The sequence below is a fragment of the Carcharodon carcharias genome, chromosome 13 (genome assembly GCF_017639515.1).
Source record: "Carcharodon carcharias isolate sCarCar2 chromosome 13, sCarCar2.pri, whole genome shotgun sequence".
In the NCBI taxonomy this organism is placed as follows: domain Eukaryota; kingdom Metazoa; phylum Chordata; class Chondrichthyes; order Lamniformes; family Lamnidae; genus Carcharodon; species Carcharodon carcharias.
The window spans coordinates 4788613-4799363 of record NC_054479.1 but is presented as its reverse complement, the minus strand read 5'-3'; the positions used below and the strand labels follow the sequence as shown (position 1 = coordinate 4799363).

General features: G+C 44.0%; 1 protein-coding gene across 1 annotated transcript in view; it reads right to left on the bottom strand.

The window, feature by feature from the left end:
- Window positions 1–6691, bottom strand: part of mmp17a (matrix metallopeptidase 17a) — a 102738-nt gene extending 96047 nt beyond the window's left edge. The window contains exon 1 of the mRNA XM_041202324.1: window positions 6438–6691. Coding sequence (XP_041058258.1) covers window positions 6438–6527 — 90 coding nt within the window. The 5' untranslated portion in view covers window positions 6528–6691. The remainder of the gene's footprint in view (window positions 1–6437) is intronic.
- Window positions 6692–10751: the final 4060 nt, after the last annotated feature.

The window sequence follows — 10751 nt, the reverse complement described above, 5'->3', positions numbered from 1 at the left end:
CACACACACACAAACACACACACACACAGACACACACACAGACACACAGACACATACACACAGACACACACAGACACATGCACACACACACAAACACACACACACACAGACACACACACACACACACACACACATACACACAGACACACACACACACAGACACAGGCACACACAGACACAGACACACAGAGACACACACAGACACACACCCACACAGACACATACACACAGACACACAGACACACACACACAGGCACACACAGACACACACACACATACACACAGACACACAGACACACACACACACAGACACACACACACACACGTTAAATTGCACCACTCTCAGGGTCTGTTTGAAGTGAAAATACTGGCTCTAATCAGTTAGATGTGATTACAGATTAAAACTGACATTGGGAGATTATTAGATAATGTCCTTTAATCCCTTGCACTGAGAGATTATGGTCTTGTGATGAGTTAGAAACATATTAAAAAAAAGCAAGATTATCTGTTGCATTACCAACTATATTAAGCAGGAAATTCAGTGTAAATGAAGGGGGATCAGCAAATTAACAGATAAAGGAAATGTAACAATTTCAAAGAGGACAAAACAGATCAAATGAGAAATGATCAGAAGGCTTGCATTTATATAGCATCAGAGATATAAATTGTTTTTGTAATTGGTGTATTCAAGAGGTGCATTTATATAGCACCTTTCACAACCTCAGGATTTCACAAAGTGCATTACGGCCAATGGGCCACTTTTGAGGTGTAGATACTGTTGTAATGTAAGCCATGCGGCAGCCAAATTGTGCACAGCAAGATCCCACAAACAGCAATATGATAATGACAAGACAATCTTTCTTTTGATTGATGTTGATTCAGGGACAAATTCTGGCCAGGACTCCAGGGGAATTTGCGTGCTTTTCTTCAAATGGTGCTGTGTGGTTTTGCACCCACCTGACAGGGCCAACAGGGTCTCGGTTTAGCATCTCGTCCAAAAGTTGGCACCTCTGAGAGAGTGCAACACCACCTCGCTGGAAATGTCAGCCTGGATTATGTGTTGAGGTCTCTGAGTGGGACTTGAAGTCATGAACTTTTGACCCAGAGTTGAGCATGCTACCCACTGAGACACAGCTGAACCCTCAGACCCCTTCCCAACCTTAAACCTGACACACTGCCTTGAATCTCCCTGGGAAGAGAGTAACATTTATGACCAATCCAGGAATATTTATGGAAAATTCTTCTGGCACTCCCCTCACTTATTTTCAATAGATCAGCTGCATTAAAGCAATCTGTTCTCCTGAAGTGTGGCCAGGTATTCAAGGCTTAATCTTACTTTGTAATGGAGAAAGGTTGATCTTCCAATGGTCTAGGGCAGGGAGGGTGGGAGGTGAAAGGTGAAAGGTAATGGGACACCAATCTCTGTCTACCCCCTGGGGTCAACTGCGGACCTGGGTAGCTGGAGGTCCGCTAGCTGTAGCTCCCAGCTCTTCTGACTGAAGACAGTGACGGACAGAAGGACCAAGGAAAGGAAAGTGACAAAATGTTATTTAAAAGACACCAGTGTCAGGACCCTGGGACTCAGAACGTTGGATTCCAAATATTGAACGTTGTGGTGATCGTTGGCCATGTATTGTGCCCTGCTCCAAACTGATTGGTTTGATCAATTCAGGCCCCCTGAATATGTAAATATCAAATTAAGCTCAATACTGAAAACTGTGAGGTGGTAGAATGAATAAGGAGGTCACATGTTCCTGGAAAATAAGAGTTTCATTGAGGTAAGCAGATCAAAGGAATCTAGTGGAACTGATATACAAATTACTAAAAAATAGCAACACAGGTTAATAAGACCATAAAAAAGGAAACATTCTAGAGGGATAGAATTGAAAAGCTTTGTTGTAACTTTAGCTTGGAGTGCTGCACAGAGTTCTTGTCTCTTTCTTATAAAAAGGTTACAGGGGCATTGGAGAAGAAGCAAAAGAGATTTACAAAAATGATGCCAGAACTGAGGGGTTATCAGAAAAGACTGAACGGGCTGGCACTCATCTCTAGAAAAGAGAAGGCAGAGGGGTGACCTGATAGAGGTCTTTAAGATTAGGTAGGAGGTTTGATTGTGTAGACTTAGAGATGTTTCCACTTGTAGAAGATACCAGAACCAGGGGCCTAATAATAAGTCGACGCTAATAAATCCAATCGGGAATTCTGGGGAAACATCTTTACCCAGAGGGTCGTGAGAATGTGGAACTCGGTTGAAGTGAATAATAAGGGAAAACTGGAAAAAAACAAATGAGTGAGAAAGGAATAGAAGGATATGGTGATGGGGCTGAGACGAAGAGGGGATAGGAGGAGGGTCTTCTGGAGCAAGAACACCAGCACGGAGCAGATGGGCCAAACGGCCTGCTTCTGCACTGTAAAATTCATTGTCTCTCCATATCAAACAACGAACAACACTACCCAGGATTAGTAAGCGTCAATCTCATGAAACAATACTCCGATACAAGTCACAGGTGTCGCATTTTATTTAAAAGCTGCAACGAATCATAATTCCAGGGGGTTTTCATCTCAATCCCCTTCAAAGGGTTTGAGATCTGGCTGCGTGTAAGAGACTACAGAGTTTTGCATTGGTTTTGTATTTAGCAGTTCAGAGGATGCTCAAGATTTATAAGCATTGTAACCCACCATTGCAATAGAAAGCAGGATACAGATACAAAGGATCTAATCTGGGCTGAGGTTGAAGTTGGTCTTATGGTCTTAGGTTCAGCTTTCCCAATTAATTAGATTGACATCACATTTCTGATGTTTGCCAGTAGTATTTGATTTTCCAAATCTCCACGGGCCATCATTCAAAATCCATCCAATTACTGATCGAATGCAGCACAGGTAGAATAAAGAATACTTCAAAATGATGCATGGCAATATTACTTCAAAGCTCCTCACCAACTTCAGTCAGTTTTTTTAAAGGAACAGAGAGGTACCTCACAGTTAGCGGAATGGAATACCATGGTTTAGAGCCCTGTTGGATTGAGCAGATGTCTGTAGTGCTTACAGACTAAGTCTCTACATGGCATTAAGAGGTCACTCTTAAGATGAAAGTAACATCAAAAGCACTTGCTGGGGAGGATAGTCATTATCATCAGTGTTAGATAAAGCATCACCTTTGTTAGATTCCCAACTTTGGATCTCACATCAGGGATTACTTTACTCTGTCGATGGCAGGATTATGATTGGGTCTCTAAAACAGCATTCGTAATCCGGAGGCCGAGTTCATTGTATTCTTTACTGCATTGGACGTATTAGACTATTTCAAAAGAAAATTCATTAAATTTTCTTTGAGCCCAAATCAGGCATTTACTCAGTGACTCAGCTCTGGGTCAGAAGTTTGTGGGTTCATGATCCCAGCCAGAGAATTGAAGGCATAATCTAAGCTGACCCTCCTATTGCAGTACTGAGGCAGCCCTGCGCTGTCTGAGATGCTGCTTTCAGAGAGACATCAAACCAAGGTCCTACTTACCTCTTCAGGTGCATGCAAAAGGTCCTTTTAGACCAAAATTACCGCTCAACCACACACACAAAAAAAAACACGGTCTTAGAACAATGGCTTTAGAAATGTGCAGGAGGGTGCTGCCATTTCTTTCTTACCACTAGGAGGTGCACTTGAATCATCATTTTAGCTGTGGATAAACCTATTTTCTTCAAACGTGCAGGTTCGGAGCACGAGGGACAACTGCTTATTAGCCTTAGAGAGTTCATACTCATTCCATCAATTTAAATCATCAAATTTGTAAAAAGGGAAATCAGATATTGGGGAAACGATACTGGGCCCAACAGCTGAACTCTTTGAATTCCCCAAAATTAAAACTTAAAAATTAAAAGATTTTACAGAGTCCCCACAGGTAAAAATGGGAAATCAGAAGAAGAGTGTGGGTTAGGGTGTGAAATGCACAGCTTTACAAATTAAAATAGGTTTTGAATTCGCCTGTTTAAATCACTGAAACATATTTGCATTTCTCCATCGCCTCCCACGACTTCAGCATGTCCCAAACCACCTTGCAGCCAATGAAATACCTTCGTGGTGGTCAGTGTTGCAAGGCGGAGAACACGCCAGTCAAATAGGCGCAGCAAGATCCCACAAACAGCAATGAGATAAAGGTTCAGGTCGTTTGATTCATTTCTTCAGTGCTGCCGGTTGAGGGACAAGGATTGGCTTGGGCAGTGCGGGGGTCTGCCCCACTTGTCTTCAAGTTGTGGCCATGGGATCTTCTACATCCACCTGAAACGGGTCCTCAGTTTAACATATACCGCCTCCGACAGTGCAGCACTACCTCAGTACTGCACTGGGAGCGTCAGCCTGGATTACATGCTCAAGCATCTGGAGTGGGGATTTGGATTCATGACCCCCCCACCCCCCGACTCAAAAAAAAACCAAGAGTTAAAAGGTATTGAAACACAGCTGACATGATATGGTAATATGAACGCTATCTCAATTAGGAAATGGATCAAGCTAAATTAAAAATGAATGTAAGTCCTGCCATTCTCAGATTGATTATCCAATCAGTGGGGAAACTCGCAAAAAAGTATTAACACCGAATCTAATGCATTAAATATTCGGTCTATTTTCGTAGGTGATCAAGTTCTAAATAAAAACGAATGCATTATTTTTCGGAACTAAAGAAGCTGAACTCTAAGAGCAAGTTACTGGCAAAACTCAACGAACTTCCTCCATTCTGAAGGGTTTTTAAAAAAAAAAAAATTATAAACACAGCATCACATACGGACCATTCTCTATTAGGCTTTTTTGACCTTCCCTCTCTCCATCTCGAACTCACTGGGCTGGCTGCGGTTTCAGAGATACTGGGAGCACAAGCCTGTCTGTGGGAGCATCTTAAATAATGTCTGACTCACAACGGCCGGTGTGAGTGAGCAAGTTGTTTGATGAGGGATTTGATGAGGGACGGTCAGTTCTTCCCAAGTTGTGGAGACAACTATCGCAAATCTGCCATGGGGTTTCTTTCACACGGCCTGGGGATGTGCTGTTCAGATAAAGATCACCTTATCAGACAGTGATCCATCGGGGGGAAGCTCTACAACAATCTCAGTCTTGGACAGATATATTTTTTTTTAAAAAAAACGCTTCTGTGTAAGGAAAAAAAAATCGGATCTATTCATTTTAAATAAACATGATGTCAGACAGCAGTTCACTTGCGCCAGATACAGATGTTTCCTTATAGCTGCTGCTCTCTTTATGGGCCCTCCTCTTAAGTCAGTTTCCGTTAAAATTTTGGACCATGTTTCACAGGCTGGCTATCTTCAGCTTTGAAGAGTACATCTTTCCAAAAGGGTTGGCAAATGCACCGAGACCCGGTAATGGAAGAAGTTTGACTATGGGCCCAGACAGCAGACTAAAGGAGTGTTCTTTCACCCGGCTTGTCAGTGAGAAACGGTTCACATACTCCGCTTGGGGAGATTCCCCTTCCACTTGTGGTTCCAACACGTTTTTAAAAGGGTTCCTGTTTTATTCATTTATCCTTAATTTTTAAAAAAAAAATTCAGAGGTTACCTTTTCAAATTGATGGTTTGCCGAATAGCTACCGCAAATGTTCCAATTTACAACCGAGACTGGGGTTGGGGAGAATGAACTAACAACACCCTCCGAAGATGTCAGTTTGCTCAGATTTTGCAGATTCCCAATTCCCCCCCCCAACCCCATCCTTTTCAAAAAAAGCAGCGTGGGTTTGGTGGTGAGGTGCCCAGTTTATTGCTACCTGTGTGTGTGTGTGTGTGTGTGTGTGTGAGAGAGATCAATCTTTTCTGGATGGAATCACCTCAACCCCAGCAACAATCCGCAGATTCTCTGTTCAGACGCAGCAGAGGCGAATGGTTTTGAAGGTCTGGAGTGTCTGAAACACTCCTAGCAGAGAGAGAGAGAGAGAGAGCGAGAGAGAGAGAGAGAGAGAGAGAGAACAGACTTTGGCAGCAGCTGTTTGGCATTGATCCCCGCACAGGATCCACACCGAGTCAGTTTAATCCATCCAGGATTCTGCAACGGAGCCGCAATTGCAGGTTTACAGAATGTTAAAGTTGGCACGGAGCACCGGCAGGTTCCGTTTCCAGTCAAAGCTGCGAATCAGGTCGGCCTTGCTGTGACAGTTCTCAGCTGTGTCTGTGTATTTTTAAAACCCTCTTCGTTTCACCCACTCCTCAAACCATTCTCCAGAAGAACCCGTTAATTATTTCTTAGTTAGGAAACGGCGGATGGAATTAGACCCAATCGGTCTGATGTCGCGGTGCCATAATCCGACCTTAGTGCCCTAAAGACCGGATTCCCGTCCCTAGTCTGCATACCACCACCACCACCCCACCCACCCGCCCCCTCCACCACCACCACCACCCCACCACCCCACCACCCCACCGCCTCTAAACGGTAAACAGATACTCACAATTCCCGTGATCATGTCGCCGCTGGAAGCTGGTCCCGAGTCTGCCCCGGACAAGTGAAACATTAACACGGTCACCATCAGTAACAACATGTCCAAGCGCCTTAAAATCCAACAGGTCTCTCGCTTCCAAAGGCAATGAATGTCCTTCTCCTCCTGGATTTCTCAGCGTCTGCTCATTTCCCCAGATGTCGGGGCAGCTGCAAATCCCACTACTCAATCTCGGAGTTTCTCACCAACTCCACTAGAGCTCATTCCATCACCACCCTCCTCCCTCCAACTCACCACCGCCCCCCCCCACCCACCCACCACAAAAAAAATACATAAATAAACCCATTGCATCTGCAAAAACCACATACACACACACACACACACACACACAGGCAAAATAAACTTTTGTTTCTACTCTCCCTCCATCCGATCTGGACAGTATAAATCCTCTTCACACCCTGAACACACACACACACACACACAGCTGACAGACTCACTCACTCACTCACTCAGGGGGTAAAAGAAATCGAATTGACAGCACGACTGGGGCTGGTTTCCAGTGGAGGGTCGAATAAGCGGAGCCCAGCCGAAATCCGTCAACTCCACGAGCTCAGTCTCTCTCCTGTCATCTCCTCTAGGCGGTGGGAGTGTGGAGGAGAGTGGGGTGGGGGTGGGGTGAGATTGGGGACAGACCAGGTCCTCATTCCACTCTCCTCCCCCCCCACCCCCCCACCTCTAATGCAGTAAGATCAGGAATTGTGTCTCATTCATGCGGGTTATTAAACTCCCCCCCCCCCACCAAGCAATGGAAGAAAAGATTTGTGATTGCTTCGGATGTCCTTGTATATCAGAGACTCTGCACAGTTGGTCATCTTCAACAGCCCCGAGGAGCAGACAACATACGCTTCTGGTCTGAACACCAGAGGTTTCTTGCATTTCCGTAATGCCTTTGGCCACCTCAGGATGTTCCGAAGCGCTCGCCAGACAATGAAGTGCTTTTGAAGTGTAGTCACTGCTGTAAAATGTACAAAATGCAGCAGCCAATTTGTGCACAGCAAGCTCCCACAAACAGCAGTGCGATAATGGTCAGATAAACTCTTTTCCCCGAGATAAAAACAAAAAAACTGCGGATGCTGGAAATCCAAAACAAAAACAGAATTACCTGGAAAAACTCAGCAGGTCTGGCAGCATCGGCGGGGAAGAAAAGAGTTGACGTTTCGAGTCCTCATGACCCTTCGACCGAACTGAACATGAGGACTCGAAACGTCAACTCTTTTCTTCTCCGCAGATGCTGCCAGACCTGCTGAGTTTTTCCAGGTAATTCTGTTTTTGTTTTTTTTTCTTTTCCCTGAGGTTGTTTCGAGGGTTAAATATTGGCCCCAGGACACCGGAGAGAATTCCCCAGCTCTTCTTCAAAACAGTGGCCATGGAGACTTTTATGTCCACCTGAGAGAGCATTTGGGGCCTCAGTTTAATGTCGCATCCAAAAGACGGTACCTCTGACATAGCAGCACTCCATTAGCACTGCACGAGGAGCATCAGTCTGGATTTCTGTGCTCAAGTCTCTGATGTGGGACTTGAATCCACAACCTGCTGATTCAGAGGTGAGTGGTATTTTGGTTTTATTACCCAGGGAGAATTGGATAGCCAAATGCTGATGAAAAATTGCATTTATATAGCACTGTTTTTGTAATAAAACATCCTAAGACACATCTCAGGAATGTAACCAGACAAAAAAAATTGGCACTGAGCTACCTAAGGAGATATTAGAACAGGTGAATGAAATATTTTAGCACATTTTGAGGGAAATCTTAAAGGAGAAGAGAGAGACAGAGAAGGTTTAGGGTGGGAATTCAAAACATTAGGGCTCAGTCAACTGAAGGCATGGCCACTAATGATGAAGAGACTTGATTTTGTGAAGCACATAAAGCTCAGCGGGTTGTAGAACTGGAGATTAGAGATAGGGAGGATGGGAAAAGGATTGAACACAAGTCTGAGAATTTGAAATGTGTGGCACCGGTGGACCATGTAGGTCAGTGAACACAGCGGGCAGTGGGATTTGGTGTAAGTTAGGTTATGGAGTGTTTATAGATGAGCTCAAGTTTACACAGGGTTGGAACATGGGAACATGACCAAGAGGGCATTGGACTAGGGAAAGGTTCAATGGTCCCTCAGTGTAACAAGGTCAGGTATAACTGATTTGTTTTTTTCACTTAAGATTGATATGAATGAATTGATGGTTCCCCTATAAACTATATTTGTGTCAATACTAGGCCATGGGGATCCTTTCCTGACTCAATTCTTGATGGCATGTTGAAGTAAAAGGTAGGAGGGATCTCATGTGAAGCATAAACTCCAGCATAGACTGATTGAATTACATGAAATTTGCAGAACAATGACCCTCACTCAAAATGCTCCCAAATCTCGATGTCTCTGTGCTCTGCCATTTCAATAATGTGGACTGAATCAAATATTTTTGACCCACAGAAGGCAGCTTTCATATACATCACCAACAATGACTGAGCACACTACTTACTAAATTAATATCTATAGAATTAAAATGTATAAATGTTAGGAAACTTGCTTATCTCAATGAAACATATGCAAATCTGAGAGGGCTCAACAGGCTCAATGCTGAGAGGCTATTTTCCCTGACAATTCTCTACCGCTGAGAGCTGTGAATGCTGAGTGGTTTAGTCTATTCAAATCTGAGATTGATAGATTTACGGACACGCAGGAAGGCAAGGGAAATGGGGATAAGGCAGGAAAGTGGAGTTGAAGTTCAGCCATGGTCTTATTAAAAAGTGGAGCAGGCTCTGGGTGGGGTGGGGGGTGGGGGGGGGGTTGCAAATGGCTGACTCATCTGCCTATCTATTATGTTCTTCTGCTTACTCCAATAGGGCATTTCTTCCGATTTAGCATTAAAGAGTTTTAAGCAGCGCTGAAGTGGTTTGTAAAACTTCTGTCTCCAAGGGAAGATTTGATGTAAATGCACCTCCTCATCCCTGGCTACTTTTGAAGATTAGGCTTGCACCGAATAGCTGCTCAGAGAAGATCAATGTTCCAGCAACAAATGGCCATCAAAAGTACTGGATCTCAGAACAATGTTCCCATTTAATAACTGAAGGGCAGAGTTTTGGCTGGTACTGAGTCACAAATGTAATTATAGTGAAGTAAGCAGTCTGACAGATTCCATCTTTCTCTTGCACCATCTTCATATACTCTGCAAACTCAATTGCACACTGACAAATATTGATATAACACCCTGAATTCAGAAGTTACAAGGACTTAGAACACAACTGACTGGAGATTTAGAAAAGACTTTGGGCTAACTGCTTATATTTATTTGTAGAAATTACATGAAATCAGTAGACTAGAAACTGGTGGAAAACGACTGCATCACCCATTACTTAAAGTTATTTGGCAACAACAATAACAATTTGCATTCATATAGCATCTTTAAAGTAATAAAATATCCCAAGGTGCTTCACAGGAGCATTATGGAATAAAGTTTGACACCAAGTTACATAAAGGGACATTAGAACAGGTCAAAAGCTTGGTGAGAGAGGTAGATTTTAAAGAGCAAAGCGAGAAAAAGAGTTGGAGGTGTTTAGGGAGGGAATTCCAGAGCTTGGGACCCAGGCAACTTAAAGCAGGTCTGCAAATGGTGGAATGATTAAAATTGGGAATGGTCAGGAGACCAGAATTGGAGAAGCACAGATATCCTGGGGAGGGCTTGCACAGCTGGAAAAGGTTACAGAAATATGGAGGGGTAAGACAATGGAGGTTACAGAGATAGGGAGGGGTAAGATGATGGAGGAGGTTACAGAGATAGGGAGAGGTAAGACGATGGAGGAGGTTACAGAGATAGAGAGGGGTAAGACGATGGAGGTTACAGAGATAGGGAGGGGTAAGACAATGGAGGTTACAGAGATAGGGAGGGGATAAGACAATGGAGGTTACAGAGATAGGGAGGGGTAAGATGATGGAAGTTACAGAGATAGGGAGGGGTAAGACAATGGAGGTTAGAGATAGGGAGGGGTAAGATGATGGAGGAGGTTACAGAGATAAGGAGGGGATAAGATGATGGAGGAAGTTGCAGAGATGTGGAGGGGTAAGATGGTGGAGGAGGTGTCAGAGATAGGGAGGGGTAAGACAATGGAGGTTACAGAGATAGGGAGGGGATAAACTAATGGAGGTTACAGAGATATGGAGAGGTAAGATGATGGAGGAGGTTGCAGAGATAGGGAGGGGTAAGATGATTGAGGTTACAGAGATAGGGAGAGATAAGACGATGGAAGAAGTTAGAGATAGGGAGGGGTAAGA